General features: G+C 46.9%; 2 protein-coding genes across 2 annotated transcripts; both read right to left on the bottom strand.

Moving 5' to 3' along the window:
- Nucleotides 1–12,547: 12,547 nt before the first annotated feature.
- Nucleotides 12,548–16,157, bottom strand: LOC119160027 (glutathione S-transferase Mu 1). Its single transcript, XM_075889754.1, has 3 exons — nucleotides 15,948–16,157; nucleotides 13,579–13,869; nucleotides 12,548–13,074 (listed from the first exon to the last, which is right to left on the bottom strand). Exons 2-3 carry the CDS (start codon nucleotides 13,842–13,844, stop codon nucleotides 12,678–12,680), a joined length of 663 nt encoding a protein of 220 aa, XP_075745869.1. The 5' UTR covers nucleotides 13,845–13,869; nucleotides 15,948–16,157; the 3' UTR covers nucleotides 12,548–12,677.
- A 3,717-nt stretch (nucleotides 16,158–19,874) lies between these two features.
- LOC119173864 (glutathione S-transferase) lies at nucleotides 19,875–25,006 on the bottom strand. Its single transcript, XM_075889753.1, has 3 exons — nucleotides 24,864–25,006; nucleotides 23,080–23,354; nucleotides 19,875–20,336 (listed from the first exon to the last, which is right to left on the bottom strand). Exons 2-3 carry the CDS (start codon nucleotides 23,352–23,354, stop codon nucleotides 19,940–19,942), a joined length of 672 nt encoding a protein of 223 aa, XP_075745868.1. The 5' UTR covers nucleotides 24,864–25,006; the 3' UTR covers nucleotides 19,875–19,939.
- Nucleotides 25,007–25,543: the final 537 nt, after the last annotated feature.

Raw genomic sequence — 25,543 nt, 5'->3', positions numbered from 1 at the left:
GTGTTCTAAATGGTCACTGTGCTCGTGTAACAGTTTAGTGATAGCGTGAGAGTGTCGTGCGCGAGAAGTGCTGGGGTCTAGCAGATGTCTAAGAAGTCGCCATGTTCGTTTATTACCGAGGTGGTCATGCATTTCTTTACAAAGCTGACCCCATTAATGTGCCACCAATTGAGTCGTGTATCGCTCGATTTGTTGGTCTAGCTTCGCTATCCTAATGCGGAGTTTGTTGTGGCGCTGGTGTTTCCACCGTTGCAGAAGTGACTGTTTTGCTTTCCACATATGGAGAAGCTTGGAGTCGAGAGACACGTGGAGGGTAACAAATTACTGCCTACAGAAATGATTGGCTTTAGGGCCTCACTTTCAGCGCATGATGCGATGCTTCGCCTTCAACACGACATCATAACTCCTAACCAGAGCGGGGATACTCAGGCAATCCTTGGTCTGGACATACATGGAGCATTCAATAACGTAGCCAACTCAGCTGTATATGCTGGCCTCAACTGCATTTCTTGTGGCGCTAAAATGTACTCTTACATCAAAAGCTTCCTCACAGACCACACAGCTACATTACCATTAGGACCAGAACATTCCTCGCCCTATACACTAGGCAGCTTCGGAACACCTAAAGGGTCAGTGCTCTCTCCGATCCTTTTTAACCTGGCTATGCTACCGATACCAAACGCTCTTCAGCGTATCCCTGACTTGAACTTCTCCATCTATGCCGATGATGTCACCTTATGGTTTAAAGGAAGCTCAAATGGACACATTCAAGACACCTTATAAACAGCTGTAGATATAATAACAGCACTAACATCTCAGTTGAATCTCTATTGTATCCCGAGTAAATCAGAGTTACTCCTTCTACCAGCTCATCATCGGAACAAACACGTTCCAATGATCGAAGTTCACATAAATGGGTGCCTCATTCCTAGAGTATCACGCATTCGTGTACTAGGTTTATTTATCCAAAACAACCGACTTAATACGCACACACTCGAAGCTTTACGTAATACCGTTGAAAACACTTCAAGATTTATAGTAAGAATCTTGAGGGAAAACGGAGGGCTCCGAGAGTCAGAGCTACTTCGTGTAATGCAAGCTTTTGTGATTAGTAAAATCACATATACCCTCCCTTACCTTCACCTTAAATTAGCAGAGGAAGAATCGGTCAACACCCTCCTCCGCGCAGTTTACAAATACACGCTAGGCATGGCAATCAATACCTCTAACGCACTACTCCACCAGACAGGAGTCATAAATACCCTATGTGAAATCCGTGAAGCCCATTTAACAGCTCAATACGCAAGGCTTGCGACCACTAGCGCAGGTCGCCACATTTTATCATCTACCCGAATTATTTTCACCTCACTCACCAATGCTAAATACATTTTCCAAAACATACGCAAACAATTACTCATACCGCCCCTTCCTAAAAACATGCATCCAACATATTACACTAAGCGTAGAATTCAAAGAGCGAAAGCTCTTCAGAAAAAAAAATGCATGGAGCCAATGACGTGCTTCATGTCGATGCGGCAGAATACCCATCCTCCTCATCCTATGCCTTCTCTGCTGTCGACCATAACGGCAAGGCGTTCACAACGGCATCCGTCACTGTCAACTCTTAGGAGGAGGCAGAGGAAGCTGCCATCGCTTTAGGTCTATCCATCTCCAATATCACTATGTTTGTGACTCCAAAACTGCCATTCGCAACTTCAGCGCAGGTCGCATCTCATCAACTGCCCTTTCAATTCTTAAGAAACATCCTCCCACGCAAGACGTTGCTCTCATATGGACGCCCGTGCATGCGGGGTTGAGTGGCAATGAGGCGGCTCATACCTGTGCTCGAGGAATAACCGGCCGAGCGCAGGCCTCTGATGGCGCCTTAGACCACGCGGCCTTTTTCAGCGCGAGAGATCTTCTTTTGACCTTCCACAATATAACAAATCAATACCACCTACAGCGCACTATATACCCCCCCCCTTACATCATGGAGCTTCGCGCTACCATGAAATACTATGGCGCCAGTTACAGACCCGTACGTTTCCTACCCCATCTTTTCGCCATCATGTACACCCTGCGATATACCCCTCCCCTTTGTGCATTTTCTGTCAATAAAAAGCTAACTTAGACCATATCATGTGGGGGTGTACTCGAAACCCACCACCTAATTCTCTACACATTAATAGTAAGGAGCAGTGGGAGGCTGCTATGTGCAGCTCGGCACCCGAGGTCCAGGACCAGATCTTGGATTGGGCCAAGAGGGTAGCGGAGACCTACGCTGGGTAGGCTCCTCTGACACTCCACCACCGCACCTTTCCCTCGTGGGATAAATAAAGTTTTCTCCTCCTCTTCAGTGAAGAGGCGAGAGAAGTCTGTCGCTTTCTCACGGGGTGAACTGTACACATTCAGGACGAAGAGCGACTTGCCTGTGCGTTTGCGAGGTAGAATCTTTACGATCGTATGCTGAATGCCCGTTGCTTTCAATTCGTGCTGTACAGCTGTGAGGCTGCTGTGAACAAACGTGGATGTGCAGGTGAAAGCATGCGTATCAAGCTGATGGTAGGCTACGTAACCGGGGAATGTGGAAAGAGTAAACGTATCTTGCAATGCGATAACATCCGGGGCTGGTACCGTCACCTGCGGATCAGATTGCAGTTTCTGTACGAGCTGCTGCAGGTGACTCCGTTTCTTGCGACACCCACTGCAGTTCCACTGCCATATGGTCAATGTGGGACACGCCATGATTAAGCCAGTGCAGGCTTGGGGCTCGTCTGCAGCGTGGCAGGTTGGCCGAACGTGGGTGGATGCTCGCGGCGCTCGAGCCGTGCATGGATTTCGGTGGTGGTGGACTGCGTGTAATTTTTGAGAGCATTAAGTGAATTATTGGTGGCCTCCGTAAAACTCTTCAGGGCGTTCAGTGAAATGTTCGTGTCCGCAATGGCTTGTTGCAGAGTGTTGAAACGGACTTTTAATTTCGCGTCTAGGGTCGTGAGAGCCGCAGATACTGCTTTAGAGACCGCTGTAGCGATATCGGTTTCGGCATGAAGCGACGCGGTGGAGGTGTTTGCTTTGCGCTTACCTGCGGGCTGCGATTGCGGCTGGTATGGGGAAGAGACGACCTCCATCGGTTCCGACGTGGTCGCGGCTGGTTGCTCAAGGGTTTTTTCTAGCATTGCTTTTAATGACTGAATATATTGTGTGAGGTTTCCTTTTGGAACATTAGTTTAGATAGCTGAGACTGCTGCGAGGAAAGTTGTGCCTTAAGTGAGGAGTTCTCCCTGACCAACTCCCTCACCTGTGGATCCTGCGACGACGTCAGTGACGCTTTGAGCGACGCTGGGGTCCTTGGGCCCAGGCAAGCTTCTTGGGACCAAGCACGGATGATGACTGTGACAATCCCTGGGACGAACTAGGGGATGAAGACGAGTTCAGCTAGCTAGCAGAACGGACCGCGATCGGGACTTGGACCGTGACTTGAACCGTGACTTAGACCTGGACTTAGACCGGGGCCTAGACCGGGACCAGCCATGGTTGCGGGGTCCGGAATGGTTGGTTTGTTGCTGCTGCTGCGGCTGGCTGAGAGGCGGGTACAACTGCTCTTGGGACGGTGAGTGATTGGTGCGAAGGATTGATGGCTGCTGCAGTTGTGGCTATTCGTCGGGTGCTTCCACCAAAGCGTAGCCGGATGGGGTAGGCTTCTCAACAAAACGGTATTTGCGGTTCAGACTGTTCATTGCGTGACCGCCCTTACAAACGATGGAGTGGGCACGGCATGCCGGTTGGGTACCCTGTGGGATCAGCGGGTGTTCCTCACCACAACACGCACAGCGGTTGCGTTTTGGATGACGGCAAACGTCAGTTCGATGACGCACCTTGCAGCAGTTAAAGCATGTGTGGCATACTTTTCTTCTTCTTCTGGCACGACACACTTGGGACAAAAGCTAGTAGTGGGTAGTCTGCTGAGGAGAAAAAATGAAGTACTTGGAAGAATGGCAGAGATGCATTAATAAACCGCACTGTCTTTTCGGAACCGTGTTTCTGAGTGCTATATTTATTGGTGGTGACCCTTACGTGATCCGAACACGCAACCTTTCACTCTTGGGTAAAATGGGTAGAGGCGAATATAGACGCCGTGATAGAAGATCCATCATGGCAAACAATCTCCAAGCATGGTGACGAGTACGTGGTTGGTCCGTTCTATGCGACGGCCACCCACGACAGGTATAGTTTGGTTGCTCTCTTGCAAGTCCTTCAAGATTTATGCATCAGTAAACCTGTCGTAGGCGTTGAACATGATGCCATGAAATGCATCGTTAAGTGGTGGGGCGTAAACATGAAATTCGATGGTCCGGACTCCAAACTGCAGTGACGTGATGCGAAGGTGGGCTTGTGCTCTGACGGATTCTCACACACTAAGGGTGAATGTGTTGTTTGTAGGGTGAACCCGCACTTTGTCGCGGGACGCTGGTGGCTGGTCCGGTAGCGACGCGGCCTTCGGCAGCCTTCAGTTTTTGCCCTCAGTTTTTGGCCGTCCCACGATGTGGACGGCGTCAGGCGGCATCCTAGGTAGTGTACCGTGTCTTCGCAGGGGCGGCGGGTGCGGTTTCAAGTCGTTACGTGGGGGCGTCGCTTGTTGGGCGCCGTTCAGGTGCGGCGTGTCCTGGCGGAGCTCGGGCCGTTGCTTTTCGTAGGCGCGAAAACCGTGAGATGGCTGCCAAGAGTCGTTCGACCATTCTTCTGCTGAAATCGTGGTTCCTTCAACCATGAGCTCCATGTCGGTGGGACCGGGCATGGCAGGAACGCGGGGAGAAACGCTAAAGCACTGGCAAAAGGCCTACGCGATAGAAAGTGCGAGCGTTGCAAGAGACGCGAGAGCGTCTCTCACAGACGCGAGAGCAAGAAACGCACGTCCGCTCTCTTCGAAAGCTCGAGAGGGACTCCGGTAAATGTTAGATCAGGATATGTGTCTCGAGTTATAGAGTTACTAATACGGGTCGGGTGTGCAGGGTCCGTAAGGATTGTGAGGCCCAAGGTGGAAATAAGTTCCGCCAGCTTTCTTCCACGCCGACCCTCCTTACGGTAACCCCAGTGAAGACTTGGGGCGTTAAAGTCGCCTACAATGACTAGCGGCTCCCTGCCGACCACGGTAAGGGCTTTGCTCTATACATCAGCGTAAGTTACACTAAGCAATTTCGGAGAACTGTAGATGTTTAGAATATGTACCAACGGGTCTTGCTTCCGAAGCGGGAGGAGAGTCACCATAACGAAGGAGTAAAGCGGATCACAGTCGAGATCCACCAGGTTGGCGGCGTAATTTCTGTGCACGCAGAGTGCTGTTTGCGCATCCCTTTGGTACACGGTATAATTTGTGTGAACAGCGTGCTCGCCCGACTCCTGAAGGGCCACTACCGCAAGCAAATGCGTATAGGCTTCTAAGTGGAGCCGGAGAGCATCCCGCTTAGTGCGCGCCTTAAATCCCCGACAATTCCACTGTAGGATTGTAAAAGGGTCCAAATTTGCGCGGAGGTGGTGCGATCTAGAGCCGTTGCCCGCCATCATGAGAACTAAACGTCTGGCCGGCCTCCGGGAGAGCCAAGTGGGCCATAGAGGCTTCACTGCTCGACCCTGTGCCCGCTTGCGAGGTCGCAGTCGAACTGCCAGAGTGCGCGTCTACCTCAGATACCTGGGAAAGAGGTCGGCGCGCTTCAGATTGAGACACCCACTTAAGCTTAGGACGGTGACTCCTGACAGAGAGTTGTGTCATCTGAGCATTTATCATGCCCGGAATGTGGTTGAAAACGGCGTGGAGGGTGGCAGCCGATATACCCTCGATCGTGGTTACTATGGACGTCATCTGGGCCTATAAGCTGTCGAGGCGCGCCTCAAGCGGGGCGAGGTGCACCGCGGTGTCCATGCACTCGGACGGGGTATTATTCATCGCATCTGGTACCTGCTGTGAGAGGTTCGTGTGGGCCCAGACGCTCAACCGACAAGGAATAGGGCATAGACAAAGACAGGACGTTTATACAAGTTGGACATAATTACATACATGAACTAAAACTGCATACATGCACTCCTAACTCGTGCCAGTCCAGTTCGCTCTACAGGCTTAAAACACGTAGTCACGGTTCACGCGGCCCTGACACTGCGAATTTACTTTGTGCACCACTCGATGTCAACCAGACATGTCACTGTCGTCGAGATGGTCTGACGTGTCGCCACGTCTCCTGGATTTGGTAAGGTCCCGGAGTTGCTGTCGCACCACGGCCGTCGCTGGGACAGCTGCTCGCTGTGCGGTGGCTGGTCGGATCTGTGCTCGGCCACGCCTGAGAACACCGATAGGTCGTCCCAGCACGCCTCAGCTTCCCTGACTAGGCAACCCACGTAGACGCCGACTCGCCAGCACGTCTCGACCGTGACCACGAGCACCGTCATCGCCTGTCGTAGCTCGTCGCCCGAGGTCGTCGGCAGTCCAGTCGTGACAGGTTGGGCGCCGTAACGGGTCGGTAGCCGCCACAACCCTCGTTCTGCCACTGCTTCCCGACTGCTTCGGTCCGACTTTCTTCTTCAACGTTCCGAAGAATCTCTTCCACGCGCCCGCTCACGAGCGGTGCCGCCCCGCACCATACACGCACTTTCGTCTTCCACTATCTTCTCAGGTCATGTTTTCACTAAAAAACAACGTCCCCGAATTGTCACACTGCTCAATGTGTGTCGGATTAGGTGAGGACGAGCGGTTTGCAAGCGCCTCCACCGCCTGCGTCAATGAGGCAACTTGGGTCTGCAACCTGCGGAATTCAATTTGGTCCCGCGTGGTAGCGGAAGGGGTTCGCGGTTTAGGTTGGGAGATCCCCGAGGATGTAAGCGGATAGGCTTCCCCGCCCAAACCGCTCACCTGAGATCCTTGTCGGACGTGTGTCGGTCCATGATGGATCTCCCTGGGCTGTGGGTTTCAGTTTGAGGTTTGAAGTTTGAAGTTTATTCATCATCATAGTTTTAAACATACATCACTTATCCAGTGGTTGAATGGAAAGGGGTGGTGAAAAGGCAACTGAATGCCTGACAATGCACCGATCCCCGCCCAGACCACAATAATGCACAACACTCAGCATGTGTGTCTAGAGCATAAATACATAGATTCAATACAGTGAAATATACAAAGTGTAGACGTAGAGCGTGGAAAAGATAAGAAATAATTACACATCTATAAATGCACTCTTTACACATAAAAGCCCTTTAAAATCCTATAAAAACAAAAACGTAGTTGTGAACAGTTGTGAGCAAGTGAAAAATTTACAGTGCGTTTCAGCAAAGCTACACGAGTTGCACTTCATTAACGCACCAAAAAGACATATCACGTTTGAAGCATGAGTAGATAAGCGTGTATCTTCTTTTTGAAAATTTCTGGGGATTGACTTTCATTCACTATGGTGGTGGCCATGGTATTTGAGTTTAAAAACGAAGGAATAAGGTGCGCTAGCTTTTGTCTACCGTAGTTGGTCCGAGTCCTCTCACTGTAATAGGTGGTTCTTCTAAAGTTATACATTGGTAGTTTCCGGGAGTAAGCGTCATGAAATTTAACTGCGTTTGATTTGATTTGATCGTAAATGACTGTCGCTAGCTTTTTATGAAAGATATTTTCAAATGTTAGGATTCCATGCTTAAGAAAAAGAGGAGCAGAAGGCATTCGACGCGGAACATTCTCGATTATACGTAGCATTCTTTTTTGCAGTCGATGAATCCCAATTTTATTTGTTTTTGTTGTCGAGCCCCAGATTAACAGGCAGTATTGTATGCGGGAATAAACTAAAGCGTAGTAAAGTTGCTTTGTCACCCAAAGGGGTAGAAAGCACCTAATTTTTCCAATCACACCAATGGACCGTGATACCTGGGTACGTAGTTTATCTATGTGACTAGACCAGTTCAACATTTCGTGAAAAATGACGCCTAAGAACTTTTGAGTCTGAACTCGCTCAATCAAAACTCCTCTGAACGACAGCTGCGTATTACGGAGAATGGAATGGTTTCGAGAGTGAAAAATAATGTACTTTGTTTTCTTGATATTTAATTCTAACTGATTTATTTTCAACCTTAGAGACAAATTGTTAAGCCAAAGTTTAGCTTGTTTTTCTATACTAGAGATATCCTGACCGGAAAAAAATACGTTAGTGTAGTCTGCGTATAATATAATATCTGCTGTTAGAGGTACGTTTACGATATCGTTTATATATAATAGAAATAGAAGTGGCCCAAGTATGGAGCCCTGTGGGACGCCATAATTTATCTTGCCCATTTCAGTCTTTAAGTGTTTCATATCAGTATATTGGAACCGGTTACTAAGGTAACTTCTTATTAAATTAAGAGACGAGCCCCTTATTCCGTATTGGGTAATCTTTTGTAGAAGAATTTCATGCTTAATAGAATCAAACGCTTTCTTAAAGTCAAGAAATATTCCGATTGTGAGGCGTTTTTGTTCAAAAGTATCGATTATTTTATCTTTAATAGATAGTAGGGCTTTTTCAGTAAACTTATTCTTCTGAAATCCGTACTGATGTTCTGTAATTACTTTTTTTGAGCTACAGAAATTTGCAAATCGTACATATATCACACGTTCTATGATTTTAGAAAATATGGGCAAAACAGAAATGGGCCTGTAATTACCCATGTCATTTTCATCACCACCTTTGTGGATAACAGACACTTTAGCTACTTTTAGTTTGTCCGGGAACGTTCCAGTATTCAAGATAAGATTGCAGATATGGGAAAAAGGTGCGCTAATATTCTCTGAAGCTGCTTTCAAGGGTTCAGCCTTTAAACCGTCAAAGCCAGCAGCAGAATTGTTGTTTAAATTTTTTATCAGCAAGGCTACTTCCGATTCATCTGTGGGAGTTAGGAAAATGGATTTCGGGATGCATGCTGTAATATACCATTTATAAGGCTGGACGGCACCAACTGAAGTATCGGAAGCTCCTGATCTCAAGAAATGGTCGTTGAACATATGGGCAAGTTGAGTACCGGAATAAGATCTGCCCTCTATTTGAACCTCAGAAATGGTCTTCATATTCTTGTGTTGCAAAAGATCGTTGATAGTGTTCCAAATAGCTTTTTGATCATTGAGTATATTCGCAAACTTATTTTCGTAGTAGTTTATTCGGGCCTTTTTAATATCAGACGCTAATTTATTTCTGACCTGCTTAAACTCCATCAAGTACTTTAGGCGTTTAGATTTTATGAATTCAGTGAATAACTTATCTCTTGCTTTCATCCTTTTTAGAAGTGCAGCATCAATCCATGGTTTTCTTGCCTTCTTGGGTTTTATGTATGCCACGAAAGGAAAGGCTAGATCGTAAAGCTCTGTTATCTTTGTTATAAATATGTCGTAGGCACTCACAGGGTCAGCGTTATTGTAAACACCATTCCAGCTCTCTCGTGCGATAACGTTTTGGAATACCTTGATATTTTCTTGGTTAATTTTTCGATAATGCGTAGGATTTACTGGACTTCGTTGTTTTCACGTAAAGACGGTTTCGTAACGTTCACGTAAAGACGGTTTCGGTTTGGGTGGGGCGGACATGGGCTGCCCCACTGTAGGCCTGCTGGCTGGAGGTCCGTCCGTAGTTATGCCTCGTCGTGGAGCCCCCAGGGCCACCGTGCCAAGGAGTGGGGGCAGTAAAGGGTTGATTGCAGCGGGCTGAGCCACCTGCGGCGACGACCGAGAACCAGATTTCCGTCGGCGCCGACGTCTTCTCTTCTTGCGGCCGGCTAGACCTACCGATGAAGGAAGGGGCGGCTTGAATGGCGGTGCCCTGTAGAGTTCTTTACAGCACCGGTCCCCGGTGATGTGGGATCCAGCACCGAGAGCACACCAGGGCGTACACTCATGAGAAGCACGGGCGCCATCCGTGAGCGGCGCCGCTTTTCCGCAGATGCCACAAAAGTCTGGTTTAGGGCCAAGACAGGTGTCGGGTCGATGTCCAACGGAGCCGCACTGACCACAGGCTGGAACAGTTTTTTGTACGGTTGCACTGGGATGAGCAGGGTGTTGTAAGCAACGTACTTCGGCTTCACTTTACCGGAAAAGGTGAGGCACACCTTATTCGAGGTGCCCAGTCGCCGCACGTGTAGAATATCGCCTTCGGGACAATAAAAGGTCTCCCGAAGAGCATCTTCGGCGTAGGAGATTCGCACTGTCACTACGCCATAACAGGAGTCTTGAGTGTCCGTGCGCAAGAACCCAAACAGGGGCACTAGTCCAGCCGGTGAGGGAGCTGCAAACTCGCCGATAAGTTTGTCCGCTATGTGCTGGTTTGAGGTGTAGACTAAAATCAGGTTTTGTTCCCGCAGCATCTCAACAGTGATTAGCCGTGTCGCAGTCGCTCCGAAGTGAGCGATGAGCGCGCGTATGGCCCTGTTATCGGGGAAGGCGTCGGCGAGGGACAGCTGAGTCCGGGGTTTGAGCACGACGACGAATTCCGTTGCTTTCGGCTCCGGCAGGTGTTGAGGCCTCCACAAAGGCTTTCGGTGCCCCCGCTGTGGGCCCACGGAGCGTGTCACAGGCAACGAAAACGTTGGGGAGCAGGCGCTTGCGTCCGCGTTGGCAGCGGCGGCCAGGGACGCTGCGTCGGCGGAGTCCGCCATAAGTGCGTTGCTTGCCTGCGCTCGGCGAGCGACCGCGGGAGCAAGTGCGATGCTCTTGAAGGATACGAACAGCTCCTGTCGACTGTCCGAAGACGAGACGCTGGTTCATACCATGCTGTGAGGTTCATATCCAGTTTGGGTGTCCGTCATGGTCACGGCTGCGGTGTGAAGCCGGCCGTCTGTTCTACCGGGAGATAGCGACGCCGCTGGCGTGGTCGAGACGTAAATCGCCCGTAAGAGACGTAGAAGGGGCCAATCTGACAAAATGTGGTATCCAGATGATCCGAGTTACATTCCGGTGACAGTGGTGAGACGTTCTCGGAGGTTCGATAAGGTAATCCGCGGTTCCGAACAAAAATGGTCTGAGCCGCTGTGCTACATGTCCGATACGTTCGCGCACCTGCAGCGCCCCCCTCCGTAGGCGCGACCCGACGGCAACCGGTGCGAAATGCGACATGCTGTATTTCGCGCTGATGCGTTACCCAGACAACACTGAGTCTCCCTCTTTTCGTGACAGAGGGACGCCGGACGCGCTGAAACGCGCATACTTCAAAGCGATGCAGCGGGGCGCGGGCCGGCGAGTAAATGGCAGGACCGGCGCCTGGCACGGCAACGCCAGCGTGACGCGATGAAATCAACGCCGGCGAGCACGCGCACCGCGTCACGTCGAAATGTAGTGGCGCCTTGACTGTGGCAATTAGTCATGTTGTTATATGACACGCATCTCATGATTATCATGTTGGCACCAGTCACATGCCTTCGTCATCCATTGACGTCACGTAATACCAAATTTGGCTTATGTGAAGCTAGCGAAACGGCCACGAGCGCATCATGAGTGTGGCATGTAGCCATGTTATTACATGACACGCATGTCATGAATATCAAGTTTGGATGTGTCATTTACCTATGTCGTCCATTCGCGTCGCGTAATACCGAGTTTAGTACATGTGAAGCTAGCGAAACGGCCGCGAGTGCATCTACAGCCTGGCTTGTAGTCATGTTACAGGACACGCATCTCATGTTTATCATGTTTGCACCAGTATCATACCTTCGTCATCCATTCACGTTCCGTAATACTAAATTTGGTATAAATGAAGCTAGCGAAATGGCCACCAGCGCATCATGAGCGTGGCACGTAGTCATGTTGTTACATGACATGCATGTCATAATTTTCATGTTAGAATCTGCCGCTTGTGTTCGCCATGCAATCATGTCATACCACACCAGTTTTTTAACATGCCATAAGAACGAAACCACCGCAAGAGCTGCTGGACCATGAAATATAAATCATGACATTCATGACATACATATCGTGATTTTTCATGTTATTAATTATCAAATATGTTCTTTATACATTCATGTTATGCCATACCAAGTTTTGTATCGATGCCACTATCGAAACGGCCAGAAGAGCTAACAGTCGTAGGCGGCTAGATAGATAGATAGATAGATAGATAGATAGATAGATAGATAGATAGATAGATAGATAGATAGATAGATAGATAGATAGATAGATAGATAGATAGATAGATAGATAGATAGATAGATAGATAGATAGATAGATAGATAGATAGATAGATAGATAGATAGATAGATAGATAGATAGATAGATAGATAGATAGATAGATAGATAGATAGATAGATAGATAGATAGATAGATAGATAGATAGATAGATACGCTCAATTTCACCAAAGTTCGTAAAGAAAGGCTTCGCATTTAAAAGAAACGTTATATGACTGGCTGAAAGCACATGTACAAGTTTATTATTCGCTGCAGAGGCACGAGAAAACAAAGCCATTATTCTGCGATTTCCAACGGAAGCTTGCACGCCGAACAACATCTCGTGTAACGTACGTAAGAGCGTCTTCAACAGAGTCGTTGTGCGTAGTGATCAACTCAGTGGAGCGCAATTAAACAGGTCCAATTTCAGTTCACGCAGAAGTGCAATTGAAGAGAATAGACAAATATAAATCGCGTACAGTGTATGCCAGGGCTGTAGAAGACCTAACGAACTGAACTAAGCAGCTACACCGCTTCATTTTATGTGTCCCCAGGGCCTCAACGGACCAGTAATTGGCCACTTCTTGAACTTGTCCGACGCGAAATACTCCTTCACATTTGGTAGCTCTTCGAATCTTCTCAGGTAGTGGACGAGTGGCGGGTACATAGCCAGAGCTTCCGGCTTGAACTCGCGATGCCAGTCGAGCCCTTCATAGAGCACGAAGTCGACGTACGTCAGCCTGTCTCCCAAGGCCCATTCACGGGAGGTCAGATGCCTGGACCACGGGTCTAGCATGTCCTTGATGTTTTCAGCGTACGAAGTGAGGCCCTCCCGGTAGCGAGGCTGGGGTCTCGCCGCGTAGCTCAGGATGAGAACCAGGTCTCTGGCCTGCTGCTCCAGAACGTCCAGCTCGACCATCTCCTTGTCGTTGCTATGGTCAACATGAACCATGCAGAAAGAGAAAGAAGCAAGACACCAAAATGATGTACATTAAAGTGGTGGATAAAAAAGAAATGTACCTCCTCTTTCTTCCTTCTCCATACGTCACACATGCGGTGGTAGAATAACATGGGGGAGTATCAAAAAACGAAATGCACGGAAGTCAATGTAGGCAAGGAAGAGACCAACCTAAAGGTTGATATTTGGGGTTCGCACGTTAACAGATCATTACAAAGAGAACGCTCATAACAACCACCCATCCATTTATACGTCTAGAATGAACTGCCACCAACTAGTTTTTGTTTAGCCATAATAAAATGCATACTAATTTCTCAAAACAAAGCTTAGCAGTTCACTAAACCGAATCTTGTATTATCATTGTAGTTAGGTAACCAAGGTGACGTGTGCTAATTAATTTATCTTTCATATACCAAAACATCGCAGATCGGTTTTCCATTAGTAGTATATGAGCAAGTGAAGTCAATTTGTTCCTTACTTTGCGGCCAGTCCATGCTTTCGGCCAAGGTAACGCAGAATGGCCAAACTCTGGGTCAGTCTGACGTCTTCGTCGATGTAGTAGGGCAAATTGGGAAACCGCAGTCCCAGAGTGTACTTTTCCCTCAGCCATTCGCCGCGGTCGTAGTCGGGCGCTGGTCCGAACTTGTAACGCTTGTCTTCAAACTGGACGCCCTTGTAGACGAGCAGGTTTCGGATAGGTTGGCCCAAGCCTCGCACGTCCCAGTAGCCGAAAACAGGCGCCATTATTTGTGCGTTTATGTTCAATGAACTGAAATGGAAATGTTATCGAGATTAAAAACATTTAACTGACACACACACACACACACACACACACACGCACACACACACACACACACACGCACACAAACACACACACACAAACACACACACACACACAGGGTGTAGTGAGGCTGATGATCATCATGAATTATGTTATTAGCGGCAATTAAAGGAAGTGAAAAAAAAGAAACCTTGCTATTGGCGACAGCCAGACCCGTAAAATGATTTGAGAGATTGCTAAAACGACCACAGTTACACAAACATGTGTATAAATAATAATAAAGAAATCAACTGATAGGGAAGCAGCTGCCGCCGTAGCATGCATAGTTGTAAGGTTTTTTTGTTGTAATGGTTTGTTGTTGATTTTTGGTGCTATAATTGCCGCAGTAAATGCTATAACGCAAATAAAAAAATAAAACTGACAATGTGGTTCTGTAAAGAGAGACACGTGTTGACAATATTAACGTACGTATTGAAAGCGTAACACATTGTCTATTACTATTTCTACAATGTATTAAGCACGAGGAAAACGTCGGCGAATGCGAGATTGCTAATACTGCTTTGGTAAAAAGTCGAAATCACATGAAGAAGCTCACGAATTTATAATGTATAAAATGGTTCTTTTTTAAATATTTCTCTAATAGCCTCGCTGCAATGACAGTTAATTAATCCCAATCAAATCACATGCATTATATATTAAGGTGAAGTATGTAATAGTCATCTAGCTGCCTTGCAGAAAAATGAAGGGAGCGTTCATATGGACTCTCAGGTGTATAAGAGCGTGAAATGCCGCGAGTGCTGCAAAACAGTGATTTCTAATAATATGATAGTTTTGGAGATTCGACATTCCAAACCCACCGTATGATTATGAGAGACGCCATTGAGAAGGACTGCGGAAGATTCAACCACCTGACGTTCTTCTTATGAGCCAGCTGACGACCACCTGACACGGGAGTCACGCATTACCGCGTCTCCATCGAAAATGTGGCCGCCGGAGTAGGGATTCGATTCCGCCAGCTACGGTTCTACAGTCGAGCACCTAGGCCACCGTGGAGAGTGTATGCGTGATTCCTATTATCTCCGCCACGTCGATCAAGCGTACGTAACGAATGCCCAGCCTGATGCGGAAAGCTTTGCCAGCAGTATTTAGACGAAAATCTTAGATGCCTTATCAAACACGGAAATTGACTACCGGTGGCGTTCCGCGGCATTGGCGTTAACGCGAATGATGCAATCGTCATCACTTGATTACGTCACCATACGACGTCACATAATTCCAAAATTTGTGCCGTCATTACGGCAGGACATAAGGTGACTTCATCACACGCACTTGTCGCTGGGTGAAAGGTGAGCGTATCACGACGGCTGGGCAAAGCCAGTTGTTGTTCAGAAAGCTTTCAAAGGGATTGTCTTGGGAGGATCAATACTAACGATTGAGAAGAAAACCAAAGTCGATTTCTCATCCGACTCAGCTTAGGCGAATGCATAAGGGATCATCATCATCATCATCATCATCATCATCATCATCATCATCATCATCATCAGCCTGACTAGGCCCACTGCAGGACAAAGGCCTCTCCCATGTTCCGCCAGTTAACCCGGTCCTGTGCTTGCTGCCTAACCTTCTGTCTCCCCCTAACCCTTTTGCCTTCTCTGGGAATCCAGTTAGCTACCTTTAACGACCAGCGGTTATCCTGTCTACGCGCGCTACATGAGGGATATTGAGTGTTAACTGCGACCACGAGGGATGATTCCAGTGGACGGAAATGGCAAAGGGCAGGGGTTACCAGCACCTTCTAAAAAACACACATTTTTGTCATGGTGTGGTTGTGGGTATAGCTTATGATAATTTGAGGTGACGGTTAAGCTAATAGTTGCGAGCAGTCCCCTATACAAAGTGCGTTTGGCTGACGCAAAGCAATGGTAAACTGACGTGACCTAAGGGAACACAGTCTTTCTGCATAGAAGCAATGCGGTAACGCTTGTGAATAAACAGACTAAGACATATTTGTATTGGCGAGAGGTTTAGCATCCTATCAATACGAATACGTTATAAGTTTCGCTTACCTACAGAGCTGGGAAGGACGTGTTTTTTTGCGGGCACTGTATGTGCCCGTTGGCCCGAAGAACAACCTCGCTGCGCTGAAAGACCAAGATTTAGCTGAAAGCCTACTGCTACAACGTTCGGTCGTCCTGCAGCCGCAATGATTTATGGGGCGTTGCTCTTTAGTTGTCGTCGGAAGCTAACAAGAAACACACAGAAAAGCATGTCGGAGCAAAAAATTTCCGTGCCGCGCAATCTCGGAGAGCTGACGAATGCGCAGGTCAGCGCTCTAGTATCGCCGCGATGTCGGTGCCCAACGATGACCCGTAGTTAAGCTGCCCTTATTCTTGTATCTCGCTTTGTCCGGACTCCGAGAGAATGCTCATAAGTTTTCTGTGTAAAGTGAAGTGGCACAAGTGGTCGTCTGATATGGTAAATGTTAAGTCACGTGCTCTGGTTTTAACTTGACGCTGCATTCTCACGCTAAATCGGCTTAGACTGCATAATTCCTTTGTTAGAACTATATCGCAATGATTTTACCAATGAGAGATGCATTGTCTTAAGACAAACTAAGTAACTAATTAAAGCAAGTAGTTTAGTAAAGTGAAACAGTATTGGTAAGTAATAACGTGAATAAGTGAGAAAGTAAATAAACTTGCGAGTTGCGTGAACGCATCCGACTTTCACCGTCATTTCGACTGCAGTGCAACCCAACTGCATTGGCGAGACCCCGCTGCGAAACACGCTTTCGTCTCTAGTTACCACAGTTCAAATGAGTGCCTAGCTAACATTCTTACCTTGTCCTCTTGCGCATATGCTGGTTGCGCTATAGCTGAACAAGACGCTCAGTGATTTCTTTTAAGTATCATTTGTGTTTGTCTTTGGATTAACGTTATTTTCAATTTCGGGATGCCATATCGAACACCATAATCAGCAAGCCAACAAGCCTGATCTCACTCCGTGATCTTTGATGTAAATGTGATTATTTGTTAATATAAACGCAATAAGCGAAGAAATACGAGTAGCGCCCGCTGTTTCGTGTCACAGTCTTGTCGAATGAAATATGAAATCTTGAAAACTGTGACCACGGCTTCCCCGGCCGGTCACGAAATCCGTTTTTAATGACTTCCGGGTCACGTATGGTGTGATCGGAAATGGAACTGCACCCCGCCGCGGTGGTCTAGTGGCTAAGGTACTCGGCTGCTGACCCGCACGTCGCGGGTTCGAATCCCGGCTGTGGCGGCTGCATTTCCGATGGAGGCGGAAATGTTGTAGGCCCGTGTGCTCAGATTTGGGTGCACGTTAAAGAACCCCAGGGGGTCGAAATTTCCGGAGCCCTCCACTACGGCGTCTCTCATAATCATATGGTGGTTTTGGGACGTTAAACCCCACATATCAATCAATCAAATGGAACTGCAGGTGAATTAGCCAATGCAGTGCGCATTTATATCAACTTGACTTCATGCAGTGCCCGTTTCCAATGCTGAAAAAGTAGCATGTTCTTTGCTAACTGAGCCACAGACCGTGCAAGGACGCTTAGTCTGATAAATATACAAAGGCTTCACTCTTATATGAAACATATCCATTTCTTACATGATTATTCACCCAAGGCATCGATCAACCATTGACTAATTCCTGCGCCGTCTACGATTAGGTGTTGCAAAACCATAGACTGACTTCTTGTGCCACATCAAAAGGACATTCCCGCGCTGCTACCACTGTTATGGTCCTGATGGGTCAGTGGTTCGTATTATTATAGAAATACGATGAACAACGTGCTCGATCGAGTGATCTATTGAACTGCCTCGACAAATGACCACTTACAAGTGGCCAAGTGCTTCTGATTCCTTTTTATTTTATTATTATTTTTTTAAATTTTTCTCATCTCTGTATGTATATTGAAAATATTACTACTATTATGTTAAGATGGCAGGCTCGAACGTAGCGTACACGTTCCCATATATTTCGTATATAAATAAAAAATCAAATCGACCCAAAGTGCGTCACCTAAGTCAGTAACGGTCTGGTGGAAATCAGATTCGGTGCAAGACTGAACCGATCTTCACTGGCTTCTGAATTTGCATGGCCTTCTCACGACAGATTGCCCGTGTACTTCTCATGAAATATTTGTTGTACTGCAGCCTTATCAATAAATCATCATATATAGCATCAACGGAAATTTTCTATTCATGATAATTTTTTGAAGTTGTGCTGAGAAGAGGTCAGGAAGGAACACTTGAAACTTATCTATGTCCTGCATGTGGAGGCTTGCGGCAGTAACAGCATTGTTTGGAGACAACAAACAACTTGTACCACGTTGTATGACGATAGCGAAATAATCCGAATGTTCTGCCTAGTAAGGCGAAATTATTAGATGCCTCATAAGACAGGAAAGGTGACAGCCGGCATTGCCGCGATTTTTTTAAACATCTAACAAAGCAATAAAGCAACCACCGACGCCTCCGTCGGCTCTCTACGTCAAACAAGACGCCTAGAACGTTTACTAAGACAATTGAAAGTTAGGTAAGATGTGATTGAGGAGAAATAAGAAGGTGATTAAAAAGTACTTTTACGTAATAGAATGATTAGGAGTAATCAAGTGGAATGCAAATTGACACCGAAATGTACACACGTTAAAGGAGCGCAGACGTAATGGTTTTCATTAAGCTGCCTCAGCATGTGGAAGGAACCGCACAAATGATTACAAAGAAAATGGTAACGAACAAAAGTTCAGAAGGTCTGCAGGAGGCACTGATGTCGTCACCGAGCACCGAAGACAAGCTTTGGTTGCTCGATGGCATATGGTTTCATAATAACAAAATTAAGGGACAAATTAGCAAGTTTGGACAGACGGTCCCTCAAAATAAAGAAATTACTCGGACCATGACCTGAGGTGCATCTTCAGAAAAAGGCGAACATCTTCCTGACAGAGAGAGAGAGAGAAGAAATGTAGGAAAGGTAGGGAGTTTAACTAGACTATGCGCGCAGTTTGCTACCCTACACATGGGGAGGGCGAGAGGGGAGTAAAAAAGAGAGAGAAGGATAGACACATGTCACGTCACACACACTAAAAAGTCTCCACTAAAAAGTCTGTCTTCCTGACAGACTTTTTAGTGGAGACCGGACTAGATAAGCACCTGTGATAGACAGCCAGGGATTGATATATGTGAAATGTGTTAGTGCATATACTGACAGTAGGAAAGGAAGGTGTGCATGTTAATAGTTTATGACAGTGTGAACTGCTGCAAGCAAACTGTGTATTGGAATAATATTTGAACTGGTTTCAGTGTGCTATTATGTTCTTTTTTTGGATAGTTCATTTTTGGATACCGTTCAGTATTATTTTTTTCCGCTGCTGAACTTATTGATATGGACTAGCCAAGGCAACATGGACCTCAACCTCTCCACGGCAAAACAGCTAGAACAGGACAGAACAGTACAGAACACTAGAGATAAATCTGGCACTGTGTTCTGTGGAAGCTACTAAGCATGATGCTTCAACCAGCATCGAAATTAAACGTAGCAAAAGTGCTTGCCTAATTGTTTTTTTTATTCGTTTGGGTCCGTGTGGTGTGCAACTGTTTTGTTGCATGACACGGTTCAGCAAAAGTTCGGCCGTTACACTTCACCACCTTAAGTTTTTTAAGGCCCTCAATTTAAATCAGCTCCTGAAGTTCGCAAGCGCCAATTTTTTTCATCCGGAACAAAAGCCAACAGACAATAATAAACAAAGCCACAGGTGCGTTTGAAGCCGCGAGCATGAAGACTAGCTTGATCTATCTACCACCCGTCAGTCTGGTGGTGGCTGAGTGATCGCAGCGCCACAGTTACCCTTATAGTAAGCACCTTACGAAACTCTGTGGGGGGCATAGTTCAAGCGTCGACTGTAGCAAGCTATGATTACCAAGACTGAGGATGTCACGCAACTGAGGACAAGGAAAACACGCATCTTGACATACAGTAACGTTTATTTATTGCTGTTCCCTCGGTTCGATCTTTGTGTTTTCAGTTCTTTTCACTTCCTGTTACCCCACGGCCGCATTGGCCCCAGAATGGGCCACCTGTTGTACTTTTCCGAAGCGAAGAACTCTTTGATGTTGGGCAGCTCCTCGAATCTCTGCAGGTATTGCGCTATGTTCGGGTATCGCTCCGTGGCCTCCGGCTTGAATTCCCGGTGCCAGTCGAACCCTTCGTACAGCATGAAGTCGACGTAGGTCAGCCTGTCGCCCAAGGCCCACTTTCGGTCGCTCAGGTGCTTTTCCCAAGGTTCGAGCACGAAGTCCATGTTCTCGGCGTACCACTCGAGGCCTCCTTTGCAGCCCGGCACGTTTGCCGCCTGGTAGGGTATCGTGAGAAACATGTCCCGGGCCTGCTGCTCGAGCACGTCCAGTTCCGTGGTCTCCTGGTCATTGCTGCGCAGTGGACACAGACAGGAATTAAGGATTCGCGCATCATTCGTCACGGCACCTTTTATTTTTAGTGACAAGAGTGACGAGTTACACCATTGTTTCTCTTTCAAGCACTTCTGGACAGGAACTTACTTCTGGTTTTCTGAATAATAAAGATAATGCGCTCTAAATATAAACTGGTGCAAAATCGATGATTCTCATTCATATGCAATTTCATTCTTAATATATAAGACACGCGAGCATAAGTTCACATAGGTAAGGGTCAAATCAATGTCATAATGATTAATTAAAATACATTGAATGAGGACATTGAAGGAACAGATGGTTTTCTTGTGAGCAGCTGAGATGGTTTTCTTGTGAGCAGCTGCGCTGTCGTTGCATCAGCTGGTGGAGTAGATCTCAACAATGAGTTTATTTTTGCATGTCTTCTGAGATGCAGTTCGCAGCAAGGGATCAGCAGACTTAAGTTAGGGAATATACGAGATAACACGAAGAATCATGGTCACCTTCTATTTGTGAGAGAAGTTCTTAAAAACGTCGGGCATCTGTAAAAAAAAAGAAAGAAAGAAAAAGAAACTCGGTAGCTTTGCTTTTCAACAGCCACGTTACAACTCACACAACTTCGTTTATCCGCGCGTGTGCCGAGGACAGACTGCCGCCAAGTCTAGCCTATAGACGCTGACAGTCTACGCAAAGTTCTTTCAATAAATCTAACTTTATCCTTGTGCCGTGCAGACAATACGCTTGCTTGGCCGGTCTTAATAGCAGTTTTCATGGCATCAGCAACAAGATCATCACTCGCTATTACATCTAATTTGGAGTTATGAGCCTTCGCAAGTTTGTACGTTCGCGATATTTCATTGATATTGATACAAGACACGATGAAAATCAAGAAATGGTCCATCAAAGCGACGAGGACGACGACTGGAAAAGCGCTCGTGTTGTTGTTGCCGCTCTGCCATCTTGGCTGAAGAACTTAGTGTACTCTGTGTACAATCTGTAAATATACCCCTTTCTTTCTTTCGTCTATACTCTCACCCCGTGGTAATACGAACGAACATTTTTAAGTGCAAAAATATACACTTGCTTAGAAGGAAATAATATAGTGCCCATGCTCCTTCTTTCTACGTGTGATCACATATTTTTGTTTCGACGGACCCGTATTTCGATTTCAATATTCGAACGCCATGGCGTTCCAAGTTTGCCTTCGCTTGCCTCGAAAGTTGACGTCAGGAGTTTTTAATGCGGATCATTTTATAGTCGCACCTTTATAGACACTACCACTGCGCATGCTTGCGTCTCGGGCCACATGCTCTTGTCTCGTGCCAACAGAGTCTGTCGAAAGTCGGTTAGAAGGTACACTGTTGTAAGAATTGCAGGAAGGTCAGAAAACAGTTGCGATGCTGCACTGCAGCCTTCTCAGCAGCTCTTTTTTTGTGTGTGTGCATGTAATGATAAAGCTTTAATATGTCTGCTCGATATCCACCAACTCTTTATAGTTAATAAACAAAAATGAAGCGTTTTTCTAGCAGGACATCACATGTAATTGGCGATGGCGGTGCCTATTTACACTGCATACGTGCACTCAGTCTTACGCCTTATGCCGTGCACTGAGTCAGCCGGCACTTTGACCGGCAACATCAGCAATGTAATAGGTGCTCATTGGAGTATTTTGTTTCACCGTAAACCGGATTGTGAATTACGTCCTAGGGGAAGGATTGCCTGAGCCGAGCACACTTTTATGCCATTATTTTGTACCAAAATTATGGCCCAAACGCAATAAAACACTCGATCAACGTCTCCATAGAGACGTATGCTGATGAACTGCTAGAACGGAAAATTCGATTAAGCACTCTTTGGTGTTCTCCCGTTTGTCGAGTAAATAGAGATAACATCTTGAAAGAACCCTCCTGTATCTGACTTCGTTCTCATGCAAGGACTATATATGGGTGTCACATTGACATTAAGTTACTACGCTTTTTTATTTGCTGTCACTAACTCTCCTTCTTCTTCTCTTTCATTGTTTTACACACCTTTTTCCCCTTCTCAAGCACAGGACAGCAAGCCGGAGTCCTCTTAATTTATTTCTAACCTCACTGTCTTTTTTTTGTCGTTCTCTCTCTCTCTCTCTCAGATTTTTCTCTCCCGAGAGACGATGAAGGTTTGAAGAGAGGAATGTGTTTGAACGCAGGATGTCGACAGAGTGAACAATTCGACGGGCGGTGTTGTCTTATTCAAGGTAGCAACTCGTCATCTTCAAGCTGCTGCTTAAAAAAAAGGCAAGTCCACTTCTTAAAGCTTTGGCTCCAGCTGCATCCTGTCGTCGAGAGTAACCATAGGCAGGAGCACCGCGGCATAAGCTCAACATGCATTCGCGACCCTTACATATGCCGCTGGTCCGGCAATGGGATAGCACCAGAGAAACAGACAGTTCACCCGGAGCATCGCCTGTCAGGCTTGACAGGCGATGTAAACCTATTCCTATGACAGGCTGTAAACTTATTCCAACACTCTTTGCAGTTGCCCGCGATTCCTAAAACCAACATCCAGTCTTTAAGTTAACTTGTTGAATCCGCAAAGACTTGTTCGGGCCTTTTATTTCATTTGCCATCGGCTGGTGTTTTGGTCAATCATAAGGCTGTCCCCATAATTGGCTGGAATCAGTTCTATATTCAAGAATAATACTAGCGTAATAACAATTCATGAAAGCGTCGCCCTTATATATGCGGAGAGATGGGCCGCTCACCTGCCTGCCAGGTCGTGCTTCCTTCCCAGGTAGCGAAGGATGGCGACGCTCTGTGTGATCTTGACGTCGCCGTCCACGTAGTACGGAATGTTTGGGAAGGGAAAGCCCAGGGTGAACTTCTCCCGCAGCCACGACTCGCGGTTGTAGTCCGGCGGAGGCCCGTGCGGGTATCGCTTGTCTTCGAACTCCACGCCCTTGTAGATGAGCAGGTTGCGCAAGGGCTGACCCAGAGAGCGAATGTTCCAGTAGGCGAGCAATGGCTTCGCGTTTTCCATCTGGACGTCGAATGAAAATAAAGTTAATGTTGTTACACTCAGCGTGGAAACTGTAGTAAATGCGGAGCAGTGAGTTTTTCTGCCCTTCATCAACGCAGGCTTTCACGCGTGCAAGTCATCGCTAGCGCTTTTCACGCGGCGCCTGCTTGTCGTCCATGGCGGGAATTTCTCTCTTCATCGCCCTCCCAGCTGTTTTTCGCCTCCTTGCAAAACTACGTTATGCACTGCGATATCATGCTACAACCCCCTCCTGCCTTCCCTTTTCACCCTCGCTTCCACTACGCACCCAATGCCACGCTATAAAATCTATGGCTAAGCTATGCTTCACCTTCCCCATCTCATTTCCCTCTTCGACCTTCCATAAATCCTTCTCACCCTCAGTTTATTTTCGGACCCCTTGCTATATTACTCTCCACGCGATGTTTTGCAAATCTATTTACGACCCCATCTTGTGAAACAACGGTGCTCTTGTAAAACGAAGACAAGAGGAGGAGAAAACAGGCAGGACAAGATGTACGATCACCAAGTCACCCGAACGAGCACCCTTCAACGTGACTGCACCGTGTTCCACTCCTCCTGACTCTTACTACACGTTACTACTCCCTTGCTATGCTATACTACATATGAATATGCTATACGTGGCTATGCCTGCGTGATGCCATACATGGCTATTATGTTTCACCCTCTTCTCTCCTCCTATCCTTTCTCCTCACCGTTATATCACCTCCTCACCCCCCTTTCTCGTGCCCTTCACACTATAAAAATAGCCATGTTATATATACATGATTTCACCAGCGTGGCAGGTGGCATAATACATGTTTAGATGCTGACAGTGCGGGCCCCTCGACGGCTCTGCACTTGAAAAAGAAACGCTGTTAAGTGTGACGAAGAGGCTGCAAGTGATGGTGCCGGCAAAAAAGCCCCGGTGATTCTCAGGTGTTTTTCTCACAGGACACAAGAGCAGTGCACTATTTTGGGTATTCAGCGTCTTTGAGGCTGTCGGTTCGTGCTGTGACGCAGTCGCCTATTTTGTGCTGCACGACTCAAGCATCAAAAACCGATTTCAGACATGAAAGTGGACTCGTGTATACTGTGATACCACACGGAACAATATATGGGTTAATATTGTTACGGGGTCTCGCGAGCTACCTATATCTACTATAACTACTACTACTACTACTACTACTACTACTACTGCTACTACTACTACTACAACTGCTACTACTACTACTACTAAAAAGTGCCAACTATTTCGAAAAGTTTATTTCTATTTCTGTGGTGCTGTGGAGTGAGCGGATTTAAAAATTGGCCACACCCACTGCACTACACGGTGAAGTAGCGCCCTTGGAACGGTTACAAAGGAGACAAGAATGAGACTACACTAGTAACAAGTTTCGTGTTCTTTTTATTTCCTTAGTATCCGACCAAAGGGCGCTACTTCGCCGTGAGGTATAATGATCAGTTACCAACGAGCCCAGCTCTCAACCTTATTGAAGGCCGTATACGCACGTTTGGTGGAAGCCGTCGGAGACCGCTGAGAAACGCCCTATGGAGACAGCGGGGCAACGTCCACCGCTTTATTAACCATCGCCTGTCGAAGGCGTTCCGTCCCGTCCACAGGTCGCGCAGATACGCTCGTCGCGTGGTGTAGATACACGTGTTGTCGCTTTACAACCTGTGGTGTGGGAGCTCCTTCTCCTTCTCCTCGTAGCAGAAGCGACGTGAATGGACGATAACGGTATACTGTTCCCAATTTCCTCAGTAGTAAGGAGACTCAGCGAAACGGCCTGATCAGCAAGATTTCAGTACTGTGAAGTTCTGCCGCGCTTTTGTACACGTGCTACCAGCCTATCTACGTGTGTCGCCTCGAAGCTAACGCCCAAGTGCTTATCTTGCCACAAAATTCCCAGACAGCTGTAAGCAAAGGAATACAAAAAAAACGACATCGTAGTCATATAACTGTAGTTATTCACTCTATAATCAAAGAAAGAAAAATTCAATATGCGATCAGCAATTTTTGTGACCGTAAACACAGTTATATTGCTATTTGCAACAGCAGGTGATCTCGCCGTCTTCCCCCCCCCCCCCCGAATAATTTTCTGCGAAAATTATCGTCTTCTGCGGCGCATACTTGCCCAGTTCTTCGCGGAGGATTCCTGAGTTTTGCCACGCTTTATCAGTCCCATTGT

The sequence above is a fragment of the Rhipicephalus microplus genome, chromosome 3 (genome assembly GCF_043290135.1).
Source record: "Rhipicephalus microplus isolate Deutch F79 chromosome 3, USDA_Rmic, whole genome shotgun sequence".
NCBI classification, from domain to species: domain Eukaryota; kingdom Metazoa; phylum Arthropoda; class Arachnida; order Ixodida; family Ixodidae; genus Rhipicephalus; species Rhipicephalus microplus.
The sequence above is the reverse complement of the archived record's forward strand: the minus strand, read 5'-3'. Positions and strand labels throughout refer to the sequence as shown.